This window comes from Amphiura filiformis, chromosome 5, assembly GCF_039555335.1.
Source record: "Amphiura filiformis chromosome 5, Afil_fr2py, whole genome shotgun sequence".
Lineage (NCBI taxonomy): Eukaryota > Metazoa > Echinodermata > Ophiuroidea > Amphilepidida > Amphiuridae > Amphiura > Amphiura filiformis.
The window spans coordinates 24218403-24235326 of record NC_092632.1 but is presented as its reverse complement, the minus strand read 5'-3'; the positions used below and the strand labels follow the sequence as shown (position 1 = coordinate 24235326).

General features: G+C 37.2%; 1 protein-coding gene across 1 annotated transcript; it reads left to right on the top strand.

Moving 5' to 3' along the window:
- The first annotated feature begins 184 nt into the window (after positions 1-184).
- LOC140152834 (cell division control protein 6 homolog) lies at positions 185-16026 on the top strand. The gene is made up of 12 exons (XM_072175350.1): positions 185-356; positions 4083-4343; positions 5446-5781; positions 6677-7111; positions 8073-8278; positions 10174-10349; positions 11059-11165; positions 11615-11754; positions 12372-12544; positions 13155-13434; positions 14231-14371; positions 15288-16026. Exons 2-12 carry the CDS (start codon positions 4091-4093, stop codon positions 15390-15392), a joined length of 2352 nt encoding a protein of 783 aa, XP_072031451.1. The 5' UTR covers positions 185-356; positions 4083-4090; the 3' UTR covers positions 15393-16026.
- The last annotated feature ends 898 nt before the right edge of the window (positions 16027-16924 follow it).

The window sequence follows — 16924 nt, the reverse complement described above, 5'->3', positions numbered from 1 at the left end:
TTATATCTTATTTTTGTTTTTCAATCATAATTCGTTAGAAAATAGAGGAAATAGGGTAAAATGATAAACAACAGGGTGAAAAATAGTAATCAATATTCATTAGCTATTTTCGCGCTGTTCCAATATTGACCAATCAGAAAAGGGCAATTTGGCCTTTAACAATCAGCTGTGACTGGCGTCTAAAACTGAAACCGCGGGAATTTGCTGATCATTGACATAAGCACAACACAAAGTGTAAGCTTACTTGTTCTCCGCTTGAAATCGTTTATTTGATTCTTCAAAATTTCATGACTTTGCTCATGCATGGTGCACAGTGATAGGTTACAGATAACGGCTGTGTGGTGAAACGCAAACGAGTAAGTACATTGTCATTGCAAGATACATACATGATGATGATGATGTCTGATGATGATGATATAAAATTAAGCTTACCGTACCTACACATGTACTTCTACAAGTCATATAGACAGTGATAGACGTGATAGACTAGTGATACAATCTGCAATGTAAATTTCATTCTAAATACTAACTGGCTACTGCTTTCACGCAGTATCTTTCAGTAAACTGTGCTATAATATTCCATCATTTGCACATATGTGCATGCATGTTTTACTCGTCGCTACAACTTTTTTACTTGCAGATTGATGACAAATTCAAATGTTTACAGGTATCTGCCATGACTGCGGAACTCGGTCCTCATTGATAGTCAGTCATTTATCTTTTGGTCGGTATAATATGACTTATCATATGAGGACTGAGTTTTTATGATACATCTTCCGAGGAGCAATTTCAGACAATAGCTTGGGATTAGTGGGGCAGAGGTTTCCTTTCATGACCACTGAAGCATAGTCAAGTCTGCCAAGGCACTCGGCACGAATTGAAAGACCATGTCACTCTCGACAAAAGAATGCATGCATGTCAAAGGTCATACGACACCAATTTGGTGTTTGTTATGCTCCTCGACCTCGAAATATGTCAACATTAAGGTATATGTCTGGTTTACAGGCATGACAGGTGGTGCGTTAATACATTTGATGACTTCAATAAGCTATTTTTATGGAAATGTTATAGTATTGCTTTAATATAGCCTTTGGGTGGTTTTGCAGGAAAAATAAAAAAACTTTCTATTGATTTGTGATCATGTATAAACTTAAAAATCCAATATATCAGTATATATGCACAACATGTATGGGGAGGGACATTACACATGCACATAATTGCACATTCATTGCCTTGGCTTTGCTAAGTCTAACCACGAATTTGCTCACCAATAGCTTCAAATTCGAGGCTTGAGACCTTTGCATTCAAAATCTAGTCGGATTCACTGTCAAAGCATGCCACCGTTAGCAAAGTTCAGAAGTAAACACAGCCAATCACAATGGGCAATCGCATCAAAAATGTTGCTAAAAAAGAAATTTGTATATTCAAGTTCATTGCCGTACTATTATACTGAAACATCATACTGAAACTCTTCAAGTCTCTGGTTAGACCACACCTGGACTATGCTATGCAAGCATGGAGCCCGCACATGGAAAAGGACAAGAAGGTCATCGAAAAGGTGCAGGCAAGAGCAACCAAGCTCATCCCGAGTATTCAGCATCTTACATACGAAGAACGACTAAGGAGACTCAACCTCACCACAATGGAGAAGAGAAGGGAAAGAGGGGACATCATCCAAACATTCAGAATCATGAATCAAATCGACAGGATCAATCCAGATCCGGGATCCAGATACCCTTTTCCAGAAAGCGGACTACCAGGGCACCAGAGGACACTCCCAAAAACTGGCCAAATCAAGATCAAGACTAGATACAAGGAAGTATTTCTACAGTCAAAGAGTGGGGGAAAATTGGAACAAATTGCCTGAAAGTGCTATTCAATCGCCCACACTCCTCTGCTTTAAGCAGGAACTAAGCAAATTGGGTTTCTAATGGGCAAAAAAGCCCCCCAAACCCTGCCACACTATTATCATCTCAGAAGAAGGTGAAGGTGTGGCATTCTAAGGTATGTCTAAGGTATGTCTATTACGCTGACTTTCGTATTCGGCGAGGAGGACAATTTGGACCTCCTCGTTTGTTTACAAACAGAGAGGTAGACATAAACGTCGAACAACTGGATACAATGACAACGTATGGAAAAATATATTTTTGAGGTCATTATCAAATTGATATTTTATACAATTTGTACAGCTATCGAATCTACCCTATCACAAGCAAACATACCTGTATGTAAAAAGTGCCCTTAAATACTGGACATCGCCAATATATTTATGACAAATTTGTGTCCAGAACACGAAAAGTGTCCAGACCTCACGCTTGCTCTCTCTCGGCTACAACAATGGCGTAAAGCAGATGACGATTTACCAACTCTGATGATGCGTAATGACCTGACCTTGTCATACCGATGAGTTACATAGGTTTGATCCACCAGTCCCTTTACTGCTTACGCACGGTCATTTTATTCCGCCATGTTTATTGTTTCGAGATCGGGGCCAAGGAACTTAGGCTACACAACGTGCACAGCTCTGACAATTTCCCACAATGCCTAGCGCATTTCCAGAAGAAGGCCTGGCGATTTCCCACATTTCCGGTAAAATTGTAAACAACGCCTGACGTTTCGAAAGGGAAAATGGAGATAGCGAAGTCGCATTTTACATCAAACGCTGCAAGAGTAAAACGTTCTGAAGGATCGGTAATGATTAACAGCTGGTCTGGTGTATTTGAAGTTCATATTGAAGTTTGTAAGTTTGTGACTTCGTATGTTATGTGCAATAGATATTACAGGAAGCTTAAATTGGTACGCTGTTCTGCAATTTGTCTGTCGCTTACGAAAATGTATGGGAGTTCTGGACATGTCACACCGGAAGTGTGACATGACCTCACTGGACAGAAGGTAGACAAAAGGCCTGTCATAACTGTTCCGCTTTTCCAAAATACTCAAGTATCAAAAGGATGGTCCACAATAGAGTGATTCATGCAACATGAATAGGGGATTAAAAACTGAAGTAGGACCATATGCTTCTTTTGTCCAATTTGCCATCAAGATTTCGAATGGAAAGTTCAGAACACGATCATGTCAGAAATTAATATTTTGTTCTGGGTCTGATTATTCGGACTAATTCAAGTTGACTGTTCAAAATAGGCAAATTTTAAAGTAAGGGTGTCTATGTTTAAACGTTTCATGTGTAACCGCCCGTTAAATGCACTAGATCCGTTTAGAAAAATCACTAACCGCTTAAACATAAAAACCTCTGATGCCATCCTTCCTTCCAATACTGTGCAGCTCTCATTTGGCCGAGTATAAATGCACAACGTATTGTGGACATGTGTCGCGTAAGATGACAGGAAAGTTAAGAAAAGCAGATTATAAACATGCAAGTCTTCAGACGGACATCCCTCAGAGCAGTCTTGCAGCAGTTGAAGAATGGGTATGCAGCAGGGTCTACTCACTCTACTGGTACATTGTAGATGGTTCCACTCCCGGATGATGAGAGGGAAGAACGAGCTGGCAGTGGCATACATTTGAGAGCACACTGAGCAAGGCCCAATACTTGTGCTGACAGCCAAGTTGGTCACTTCTCGCTCATTGTTCAAAATGTGACATCTACACCAATTACAGTCCCCGAAATGGTCTACTTTTTAGGCGACCTCAATTCCGAAACATTTAGTGATAGTTAAATATGCGATCCCCAACCCTTTGGTTACCTTTGGACGAATTTGTAGAAGTCTCAGTGTCTGAAATTCCCTGGTACAAACATCGAAAATGTCGCATTTCTCAGCCCTGTAGTGCCTATTTGAAGGCTTCTGTTTTTGAAATATTTGTGATGGGTTCTGGTAATGAATTCCAGTCAGTTATTGTCTTGTCAGCTATTTTCCTGGCTTACTAGTTGGGGTGTTTTTTTGTTTTTTTCCCCAAAAGTAGCCCTGTCAGAAAAAAGAGACCCGACAGTGATGAACATATGAGGCAAACAAAATATTGTTATTCAAGTCAATTCAATCTATGTGTGCAAAGTTCACAATAGGAGGTATGAATAGTTAACCTTTGGTTACCAAGTCTCATGTTCTATTTGAATTATTTTTCAGAATTCAAGATGCCTATTGCAACTAGAGCCAAGGTTCAAGGACAAATACCATTCCCATGCAAAAAGACAAGATCTCATAGTGCCAAAGGAGGGGCTAGTGCCAAGAAGAAACAAGTAGCAGCTCACAGCAGTGAGAGTACCAGAGAAAGCAGGATGAAAAGTCGAAGTGAAAAGAGGCGTGAACCATCCCCTGAGAAATCATCGGTGGAGAGTGCAAGTGGGAACTGGGAGGTGTCACCGTGGAAAAGGCATCTTGCAAGAGGTAATTTTATAGGATAGAAAGGTATACACATGAACATTGTGTAGTTATCAGCGGTGATGTAGCCAGGGGTACAAAGGGTGAATGAAGACTGCACAGGCTGGTAATTAAAAACATTAAATTTAGACAATTATTATTATACAAATATTGAATGTTTGAGTTCAATTGTAAGAATATTTTCATAAGGTTAAATATGGACTGTTCCATTCAATTCGCTTTTAATGGAACAGTTCATATTTCACCGAATGGAACAAATAAAAACATTCAACATTTGTTTTATATAACTCATAAATAAGTTCCCTTGCTTCCACTCAATTTTATAAATCACCAGGAAAACAAAATAAATTAAAAAGATATCTAAATACATATTTATTTTAGAAGCAACACCCGAACCTATAAAAGTATAATGGAGCATGCACTGAATGTAAATTTCATGTTGCACTGGGTTTATAAACATGAGCAGTGGCGGTGCAAAGGGGGACATTGCCTAGGTTGTAGTACAATAAGGTACGGTATGTTGCACTGTTCATAAAAGAATTGGAGGATGTTTGACAGGATTGGTATGCCGTATTAGGCCCATGAAAGTCAATTCCGAGTTTATCGTCCCTTTTTTTTTCCAGGTTGGTGAGGCGACTTTTCATTTTTCATTATTTCATCATATTTCATTATTGACCTAAAATGTGTGTTGATTTAAAGCCACACTCGTACATGTTATTTATAAACATGTTTTTATATGGGTAGGGACAAGAAAAGTTAGAAAAGAGCCTGGTTTTGCTTCCATGTTATGAATTTATGTTTTACAAACAAAAATATATGTTTCCAATTGCTAAAACTGGTGAAAACCTGATACTTTGAAAATAATGAATTATTTTGGCATTTTTGAAAATTTGACGCGGGTGTTTTTGGTTTCCAAAAAGTGACGGGGGCGGGGGACGATAAACTCGGAATCGACTTTCACGCGCCTTACTGTATTGTACAAGTGCTCCAAACACTGTTCAAAGTGTTCCTGTTCTATATGTGATTATAATTATAAACTGATATTCTGTGGATTGTTCCAATATCCGGTTTCTTTATGAACTGGCTTTCCATTTTGTTGTTTATGCAGGGTCAACAAAAGATGCACAAGAGAACTCCGAATGTAGTCCTAGAAAGATGAAAAAGGAAAATGTTCCTGTCACAAGACAATGTTTGAGCCCAACAAAGCTGAAATTTGCAAATGGTGGGATATTGAAAAATGTCTTAAACAGTCCAAGCAAGGAAATCAGAACTTCTGAGAATATTTTAGACAATGTATTAGACAATATTATTGAGAATGACAGAACATTTGGCACAGAGAATTCCCCATTATCAAAGAGGAAATTGGTTTTGCCGGTGTCACCACGCAAGAAAATCTCATCACCTCACAAAAGAGCCCTGACTTTCTCACTTCCAAATGAATCTGGTAAGTAATACTGTTGATTTACCAAAGACATAACTTAGCCATAATGTACGATTTCCTTCAAATTTTAATTTTGTTTTTCTTTACCCAAAATGTGGAAATAATATTAGTAATAACTGCCAGGAAGGGTTTCTGTCCATCTAAAGATGAAGTAAAGTGAAAGAAACCCCACTGATGTTAAATGGCCAAAACAAATGCGGTTGATTCCCATTTAGGTGCAAGATGGGACATGTGTAAAGAAGACAAATATGCCAAAAAATTAGGTTTGAACAAAGTTACCCAATTTCATGTTATAATAGGGCTGTTCAAACAGACAGGCGACCTTTTAAAAGTTCAGAAAAAATAGCTTAAAAATCTTCTAAATGGACATAGGTTGATAACAAAGGCTGGAACCCTTTGAAAACAATGTGAAATTATATTAAAAAGTGCACACTAAATATAAAAAGTGCGCCCCATATTTTTTCTGTGACTCTATACATTTTAATAGTTTTCAAATTGTAGTGAATGGAGACATTCAACATGCATTGAATTTACTATAGGATATGACCGTCACCAGATTTGTGTGCACTTTTATTTAAAATTTAAATTATTTTAAAAGGCCTTTATTATGAACCACTGTTGACTTGTTTTGGACCTCTAATACATGTAGGTTTTTTTTGGGGGGGCGGTTATGCTTAAATGGTTTTAGAAAATCTGTTTAAATGTTTAGAGAATTAAACGGAAATCAACAGCCTTATATTATTAGATCGCACATTATAGCTTCAAAAGTGAACTTTTTTCGTTTAAATGGTGTGAACAAAAAGTTAGTGATTATAACAGAAGCAGGAAAAGGAAATACTTGCAATTTTACATGGGTTATATTTGTAACTCAATATTGTTACCCTCTCTTCAAATGTAGATCAAAGGTGCAGTGCAAGGAGTATGTGTAGTCCACAAAAGGGGAGGAAGGAAGGTTCCCCATCAACCAAAGAAGATTCAGAGGAAATGTGCAGTGTAATACGTAGTCCAAAAAAGGAGAATTGTCCATCAAACAAAGTTGACACAGATGAAATATGTGGAGTAAGAAGTAGTCCACGAAAGGTGAAAAAGGAGAGTACCCCGTCAAGGAAAGATGACACAAATGAAAAGTGCAATGTGCGAAGTAGTCCACGAAAGCTGAAAAGGGAGAGCTCTCTGTCAAAGAAACAAGAGGCAGAAGAAATTATCAGTCCAAGAAATAGTCCACGAAAGAAGACAAAGAACAGCCAATCCACCATTGAAGACACATTACCTGACAGCAAACCATCCACATCAAGAAGGAAAAGTGTTGCACTAGGCCTTCAGAGGCAGCACGGTAAGTGTTTATATCTGTGCATGGTCCAAGTTTCACATACCGAGATCTCAGTGCAACACTCATCTCCATTTTTGACGAAAATGAGATTTTGTTACCAACATTTTCAGAAAATAATGAAAGACTTGTAAACAGGGCTTATCCATTTCTAACTCCAATAAAGCCACAGATTAAGTTTGCGTAATTTCAAGTGCATTGACATTGAAATGGAAATCATTTAAACAATAATTAACTGTCAGATTATACTGAATCAGTGATTCATATCAAAATAACTAATAGATCAAGTTGTACACAGCAAACGATTTAATCATGTTTCACCGTTGTTCATCACTGTTCAACTACAATGCGTCCGCATTGTCTGCTTGGTTTAATTCGAAGCTTGCGAAGATAACCATGCAGACGCACCAGACGCAAGTTGTTAAATGGCAATGAACAATGGTGAAACATGATCACTTTCAATAACAAAAGCCAAGCTAAAGATCATATAATTCACATAATCATTTCATGAGGAATGTCGGTTAATCATTGCACCTCAGCCTCACCTCATCGGCAATAAAACTACAGAATGAAATGGCAGTGTTTAGCCGCTATCTCCAAATTCAACTATTACGCACACAGGTTCTATAATGCATGACAAATTTTAGCCCTCACGTGTAATGAGTGTGCTCTTGCGTTCGGCCGCCGTTCACGTATACTCTGCTGTATAAGAGTGGATTCATCACGGATTAACAACGGTTGCCTCCTGTAAAGGTATAGGAAGAGTTGTTGAACTTATTTTAAACATGTTTCAGAACTCTAAGTTGTCCTACCACTCTTCCTTGAATAGAAAGAAATTACTAACCATCTGTTTTCACACAAAATAAAGTTAATAGGAATTTTGCCTCTTTAAGTTGGGAAACATTTGCCCTATGATGTGAAAGTTTCGAATGAAATTGTAAAATGCAAAGTTCTCACACATTTACAGGTGAATGCTACCAGAAGGCCAAACAAGCTCTGCACACATCGGTACCAGACAGACTATTATGTAGAGAGAAAGAGACTAAAGCGATCTCATCATTCCTACAAGAACATCTTGGCAAAGACAAACCAGCTAGCATGTATATCTCAGGTGCTCCAGGCACTGGAAAGACGGCATGTTTGTCATCCATCATGAAACTGAAAGATAACAAGGTCAGTGGTTGTTGAATGCGTATACAGGCTTGGGTCTTTATGGGACTGTTGAAACTGCCATGAGATTTTTAAAAGCAAAGTTCAACATGATGGTCAACATGTGGAGAGCGCTGTTACAAAGGCAGCTGCTGAAAGTAGCAACCAAGAAGTATTAATTATGGGAGTTGTCAGTCCAGTGAGCAGTCGGTAAAGCCATATGAACTCTCGTCGCGTAATTAGACCACTTCCTGGCACCCGTTGCATTCAGCATCGCGTAGAACATGGCAACCATCAACTCGCCAGCACCCTGATGGCAGCTACCATGCATGTTCAAAATTGCGGTGCCCGTTAGTTATGTTTCTGTCTCTGTATCATCAGTGTGCAAACGATAATCAGCCAAGTTCACTTGAATTCTTGGTTACAACTGTGCTCTGTACTTGCTTTATAGACGTTAGGGTGATTCACAAAAAATGAAATTGGTATTTTTCAACGGGACACCCCCTCATTTTGTTCATTTTGGTAATAAAATTATACCTGCAAAATATGAAAAAAATTCTAAAAAGTTTAGGGGGTGCTACCGGTCAATGAACTTTTGTACACAAAGTCAATGGGATTTTTTGTCAAAAATTTCAAACGCTTATTTCAGGGCCTAAAAAGTCTACCAGGCTTGCAAAACTGAAGTAAATGTTCAATGATATACCTAACTTTGTGAAAACATGGGTTTTACCAAATTAAAGTTCATAGTTGACTGTAATAATAAAAAATGTTTCAAAAGTGACAGCGGGAGTGTAGCTCAAGAAAAGAATACCCTGGGATATCCCCTGGAATCCCACCAGGCACCCCAAATTTATACCTTATTGAACTGAACTGTTGATAAAATAAAAGATTAAAATTCTTCACATATTAGTTTACCCCAATGGTGATACCAGCTTTTGAAATCTTATGTAATAGTAACTATCAAAATCCATACATCTGTATCAGGGGTGGTCATTATGGCCATACCTGATGAAGATTTGCATTGTTTGAATTGAATGACCACAGGAAGGATTAGATTCACCATGGTTGAAAAGAAATGTATATAAATTGGGGTCACAACATTGGATAGTGGCCAGTTCAAAACTACACCTTGTGCAAGGTACTTGTGACAAGAGCTAGAGTGGCTAAGACACATTTGCTATTGGATTACACATTAAACATTACACTACACTTACATAAAATTACAAACCTACACACATTCAACACTTGAATAACATAATTTACAGTTACAAACCTACATGCATTTCAATCATTTTGACACATCAAAAAAAAAGAAAGAAAGAACTAGAGCCCCATAAACACAACTTTATATTAGCCAAGAACCATAATATTTTGGCTGAACCAGCAACTTCCTTGCCCCAAATGTAACAGTTTTCACAAAATGCAATTTTCTGGAAAGCGGGTTAACATTTTACAATTTTCTTTAGCATTTATTTTAAGGACATTACTCACACTATGATCAAATATTTTTGGCACAATCAGGAAAATTAACATGGCTTTTTTGTGTTGTAAAGAAAATGGCTCATAAATCCCATTGACTTTGTGTACAAAAGTTCATTGACCGTAGCACCCCCTAAACTTTTTTGAATTTTTTTCATATTTTGCAGGTATGATTTTATTATCAAAATGAACAAAATGAGGGGGTGTCCCGTTGAAAAATACCAATTTCATTTTTTGTGAATCACCCTAATAGACGTGCCTTGTTAATCCAGTTAAGGCTTACCGGTCAATTCAAAATTTTGCACTGAAGAGAAATGGTTGACGGATTCATTTTTTTTTGTAAGATTCCATTTTGATGCCAAGTTGTTTTTTAGAAAGATAGATTCATAATAACAAATGCCATGCTTTAAGTTCGATTTCATGTCACTTTTTTTGTGCAGGATGTAATGAAGAATACGCAAACCATCTTCATCAACTGTATGTGTGTCAAACAGAGCCAACAGATCTACAACAAGGTGCTATGTGAACTGTGTAAAGGACAGGATACCAGTAAAGTGAAAGCCAAAGATGTGGTGGCCAGACTAGAAAAAGAGATCACAAAGAAGGGTCCTTTGGTGTAAGTACAACTCCCACCCCCATCATGATTAACTCCATGGGTAGTACCAGCTCAATTATCGGCGTCTTGAGAACTATTTTGATTGATTACAAAGAGGAATACTTTTTTTTTTGAGTCGATCAGAGATGAATAGTGATTAGGGCTGAAAGCTGAATAAGCATTAAAAGACTGAGAGCAGGTGTACAGTGAGCACTGAACAGTGGTGTACATTTACTTTCAGCTTTGAGGATTGGAGTAAAATCCATGAAACAAGGTGTATGGAGTATCTTTTGCTCTCCACTAATTTTCCTGGAACAAATGTGTCTGAAGTGCACAAAATTGCCATTTTGATGCTAAAATGGTTAAGTCTGATGTTAAACTGGCCTGAAGCTTGCAAATAATTGCAATTTTTAAAGCTACAATGGTCAAATTTGGTCGAAACACACTCATTCCTCCTTCAAATAAAACATTGGGAGTGGATGGATTGCATGGAGCAACCCTTCAGTGGTATATTGTGGGGTTATTCTGAATTTATTAAAATCATTCTTTATGAATTGTTTTAATGATCACTACAGTCATACATGTACAGTGAGCAAGTGTTTTAGTATACAGATGTTTGTATAGCATAGCATGACCACACTTTGTATGCACGTGTCTTGATTGAAACAATCCGTTTTATTTCTATTGATGACTACCCCTATCTTGATGGTTTTGTTCATTTTTTTTACAGGCTGCTCATACTGGATGAAATAGATCATCTAGACAGCAAGAACCAAGAAGTATTATACACTATGTTTGAATGGCCAGCTCTCAAGAAGTCTAGATTAGTTCTTATAGGTAAGCATAATACTTAATAGTTGTATTAATATATGTCTACAGTATCTGTGCAGATGAATTCAAATGACAACTGTAGCATTGTTATACAAATATTAACTGTCTATGAGTGTGATGGTCGAAATATAATCACAAGGTGAAAGATGGATTGTTCCATTCCACGAGCCGGAAAATGGAACAATACATCATTGGCGCAAGCGCACTACGGCGCAGCACTATGGTGGTAAAAACTATCACACGGAGAGGCTGATGGTAAAAATGATAAATGGTAATCAACCAATGAACTGTATGAGTGATATAAAAAGTGCTGTATGTCTAGCTTGCCAGTCACACATACATGTATAGCTCTTAAAATTTACTGGCCAAATATGGACTACTCAATCTGATTTAGCTAGTACTTTTGAAATGTTACCAATACTATTCTAAAATTCATTTTATGTTTTCTCTGTTAGGAATTGCGAATGCATTAGATTTAACAGACAGAATCCTACCCAGACTACAAGCTAGACCCAGGTGCAAGCCTCAGCTGCTACATTTTGCTCCATACACTAAGGATCAGATCTCAACTATACTCAAAGACAGATTAAGTGAGGTAAGATTCAGTGATACACATGTAGCAATTGGCTATTCAATTTGAAAACCACAACTTATTAGAATTTTGTTCAAAAAATTAAGACAGATTTAAAATGTTGAAGGATAAAATGGATTGTAATTCTATGTTGATCTTATTGTTGTTCAATTCCTAATGGGGATATGATTAATCATTTGGATTTTGGAGATTTGTGATTTGCTGAATATTATTACGGAGTGGAACTGAAATTGTAAAAAAAAGCCCCTACTCTTGTTACGTTGGCTAATGCTGTTGACAATATGATTTTTTTTAATGTCAACATGTTGGATTAATTACATCACATCGATTTCGTGGGCAGGGAACCCTTCAGATTGGTTCATAACACAAAATGAAAGAATCTGTCATGTGTTTACATATCTTTTGTATATATTTATACTAAGCAATAGCATGCATTATCTAGTCTATGCATTCAATATAATCTCCCAATTTACCTTGACATTTCGGAATATTATGTCCACATAATGCATGTCAGCAACAGCACTAAAGTAGGTGGGCAAAGTTTACTTCAATTGGATGGTAACACCTTTGACCTGTCTAATTGAAACAAGTTAATATTCTCATTGACATTCTTCCAACAGGCCACAGGGAATGACACTCCTATTGTGGAGCCCATGGCAGTTCAGTTTTGTGCAAGGAAAGTTGCAGCAGTGGCAGGTGATATCAGGAAAGCATTAGATGTGTGTAGAAGAGCAGTAGAACTTGTAGAGAATGATGTACGCCAACAAACAGTATTGAAAGCAATATCAGGTAGGTTGAGGTGAAAGACTCTTGAAACTTGGGTTTTTAACACAGAGCATACACAGTGCCCGCACCTGAAGTGAATTTCAGCCAGGGGTGCAAAAATCTGAACTAATTTTTGCGCAAAAGTTGTCACAAAAAGTAGCAATATTCGTAATTTTGGATTTTGACTGGGGCATCTGGGAGGCATTTCCTACCATGCCCCCTCCCCTAGTTTTACACTTTCTTGGAGGTTTTTAGGTTTTAGCATTTTCCACCCTGATGTGGCAGTGACGTCAAAGCGTTGAGGCATCTGTTTCGCGCACATCTATGCAATGTCTTTAAGCGTGTGTATGCCAGCACTTTGAGCGAACACTAGCAATTTGTAGCTGCGTCCAATGAAATGCGCACTAACGTCACTGCCACATCAGGTTGGTAAATGCTTTAGCCCAGATAATTTCAAATATTGTGGCTGGCTGAATGCATTTTCGTTTAAGTTTTGATTGCAGGTACCAATATTTCAACATGGTTAGATGACACATGCAACTTTGTGAGGATTATGCCTAAAATAAATCTTGCCCTTTAGTTAATAATGATAGTACTTACTAATAGAAGAAATTGAATCTTGTTCCAATTACAGGTAGCCCAAGAAAATCAACGACTAGTCCAAGGAAGTCGGTGTTAACCAGTCCAAGAAAATCACCAAGAAAAGGACTTTTGGGCTCTCCATCTAAAACCAAATCACCTGCCGTCAAGAAAGTGGGGCTGATTCAAATCTCCAATGTCATCTCGGAGGTCTATGCTTCGTGTCTCACAACATGTAGCAGTGATTCACAAACTTTCCCTATTCAACAGAAGCTTGTCATTTGCACAGTACTACTCATGGTTAAGCAAGGAAAGCTGAAAGAAGTTACTTTGGGAAAGGTAAGCTTTGCATTGTCTTTATGTGATATCAAATGATAATCATATACATGTAAATTATGTAAGGACAATTATAAATTGGTATTGGTAAGCTTACCAACTGAACTTACTGGGAGCTGACATTGAGTTAGCAATAGCATGTTCTTATTATACTTCAGGGAATTGAAATTTGAATGAATGCCAGTTTTCCACCAACTTATACCTGTCACCTAGGGTTGGGGTATTATGTCGAAGTATTTTACACACATACATTCCTGTTTTCTTTCATTTCGAAGCCAATATGTTGAACACACAGCATCATGCCAAGGACATTTGTGATAGCATGCTTCCAAAGACAAATATGGTGTCCTCAGAAAAATGGTGATACAAGGGTGTGTGTGTGCATGTCGGGGTGTTCATTTTTATGGTTAGGAAATTATTTGGTCTTAGCTAATCTTTTGGAGTGCATTTCATTGGCTGTTGGGTTTCCTTGGACATAATTGTTCCTGTATACTACTTTATATCATTGTCAATGTTATGAAGTTCAGCTGCTTGATATTCACTGCCGTAGTGAATACTTCATTCCTTGGGTATTGGTTCACGCTTAGTTTGCACTCCCGTAAGCAATCCATTTGGTTTGTGTTGTGATCATTTTTGGTTCGGAATGAAGTTAGCGTTAATCAGTTTACCTGGAAATGGCTGGATTGTAACATGCACTACTGCAGCAAATTGATAAGAGCTTACTATCAAATGTATACTTGTTCACTTAATTGTGTCATTGATGTATCGACTCATACAAGAATTATTTTAATCCATTCAGTTGCATGAAACCTACTCCAAGGTATGTCGCGGAAGACAGATGGCACCAGTCGACCAATCAGAATGCTTGTCACTGTGTGAACTCATTGAAACAAGGGGAATTCTGGGATTGAAGAAGGCCAAAGATACCAGGCAAACCAAGGTAAGTTTCATTCAATAAGCAGAGATCCAACGGATCTTTGAATCTTTTCAAAGATACCAGGCAAACCAAGGTAAGTTCCATTCAATAAGTAGAGATCCTTTTCTTTCAATCTTTTCAAATTGTCTATTGCAACTTTATCATCCCTGTTTTTTAAATCCAAAAACAAAAAAACAAAAAATTGGTGATATTGCACAATAATTATTTGGGCTCTTATGCGGCACTTATCCATTGGCCTCTAAAAGCTCTAAATGTTTTGTGTAATTTATTGCGCATAGGTTTGTGATTTGAAGCTGCGCCTAATGAAATGCACACTGAAGTCACAGACTTGTTGAGAGAAAAAAAAAAAAAGCTATAGCCGTAGACATCTCACCTGAAGAAGCAAAAGCGTGGATTATCGACCACATGAAAATATGCACATCAATGAAGTTTACGAAGAAAAACACAAACAATATATATACACATAAGCATTGCTCTGTTGACTTCCAAACTCAATGATATGCCAAGGTTTGAAAATAATTAACAGATTTCATATTTTAAGATCGTACGTATAGTGGACAAATTGAGTTAGCTTGAAATTCCCCTGGACAAGGAACTTACTGCTAATTGTCTCGTTGTAACCCGTACGAGTCTCGGGGGAACTGATCCTGGTTGCGAAGGTTATTTGTGGAATGTCTAGGGTATGCGCTCTTGTAGCAGCAAAATCCCTGAATTGTTGTTAAATGGTTTATGGAATGATGTGGGGCCGTAGTGGTCAGCGACAACCTGTAAAGTGTGCTGAGGCTTGTGGATCAACGACTAGGTGTTATGCCTGTGCGTAGCGCACTATAAATCACTGTGCTGCGCTCTAGTCTTAACTGATACATGTAAATGATAGTATCAATAATCAACCACTTTCGTTCTTTTTTGTGTTTTACAGATTTGTTTGAAGTTGGATGAGAAAGAACTAGAGTTTGCTCTGCAGGATAAAATCCTTGTGTCCTCCATCTTGAAGGAAGGGCTACCAAGTAAGAAGAAGAAGTAAGAACACACAAGTTCTAAGTGACTTAACTTGATTAGGATCTAAAAGATCTGTATTGAACAAATTGTGATAACACATGTTGTTATTATCTGTTGACAATATTTCAGTCACTAAATATTTTGTTGTTTGTCGTTCAATTTTGAAACTAATTAATGTTTTATTTATTCAATATTATGATATGCTTAAATGACAAAAACAGAAGAATAACATATGGGCACCCAATTAAAGAGATATGTTGTAAATGGTGTTTTTAATAGGATTTAAATCGTAATATGTATACCCATGTCTATGCTTGAGGCATGTAAAATATTCTTTGTATTTAATTAACTTTACCAAATTCATATTCTTACTTGTATTGCACTTGGATTCTGTTGGATATGCACAACATGTTTGCCATATGGTCATTTTCACGGTAAAGGGTGTAACTTTGGATTTTTAACATTTTGATCCGTAGTTTTCTAATAAAGCCACAGAATTCCATGATTTTTGGCCACATAAGTCATCTAGTTAGCAGCTACCTTGGGTAGCATAATCATCTTCGGGAGTTACTGCGTTCAGTTTTAGCAGGCTTAAATGTACCTAATATTGCCATTTTGAAAAACTGTAAAAAACAGTAACATTTTTGTAAAACCCTGTGTTTTCTTCAGTTAGTTCATGGATAATTTTTCTTATCCTGAAAGTACGGTCATATGTTCAGTAAACACTGCCACATTAGATTTAATTGTGAACAGCCCTGTATTTTTGAGAACCGGACTTCAATATTTGTCGTTTCGAGGCTTCATTTTCCGTTAACAATTGTTAACAAACTTTGTGGGTATAGCTTTGGTTCATAATTCTTGGTTATTTCTTCACTTCTTCTTGATTCATAACAGTTGATATCTTAACTTGAAATGGGTAACAAAAATTAGTTGATTTGCAAGCTTTTAAAATTTTTATAAAATCTTGACTTCAAAGAGCCGATTTTCCGTTAACTTTTTGAAGCCTCCAAACAAACTGTTCAGCAAGCTTGGGCAAATATAAATAAAAGAGCTCATCCAATCTATTTATCAAAATGTAGCAAAGTAGATCCTCAAGTCACTTGTTTTTAAATCATGGAGATATATATCACCGTTTGAAAATGGGACCCAATACAAACTTTCCGTTAACAATTGAAGCCTCCGAAACAAATGAAGCCTCCGAAACAACAGTAAACTTAATTATCATCTATGCATATCTAAATTGGTATGTTCCATATTGATATCTGCATTGTAATTGTTGCATGATATGTGCAGAATGTCATAAATTTAAAAAAAAATTGATATTATGGTTAATGCTGATATCCAAGAAAGCCCGGTTCCGAGGCTTCACATGCAAATAACACCATACTTAACAAATGGGTGAAAAAATTATCATGTTATAAATCTGCAATATCTGCCGCATAGAATCATTGATTCAATACACACAAGAAAATAACAGCTTAGATGATCCCAACAGTGTTGTTTTCAAAAAAACTACTTCTGCCATGTTTAACCATTGTAAACATGAAGCCTACGAAA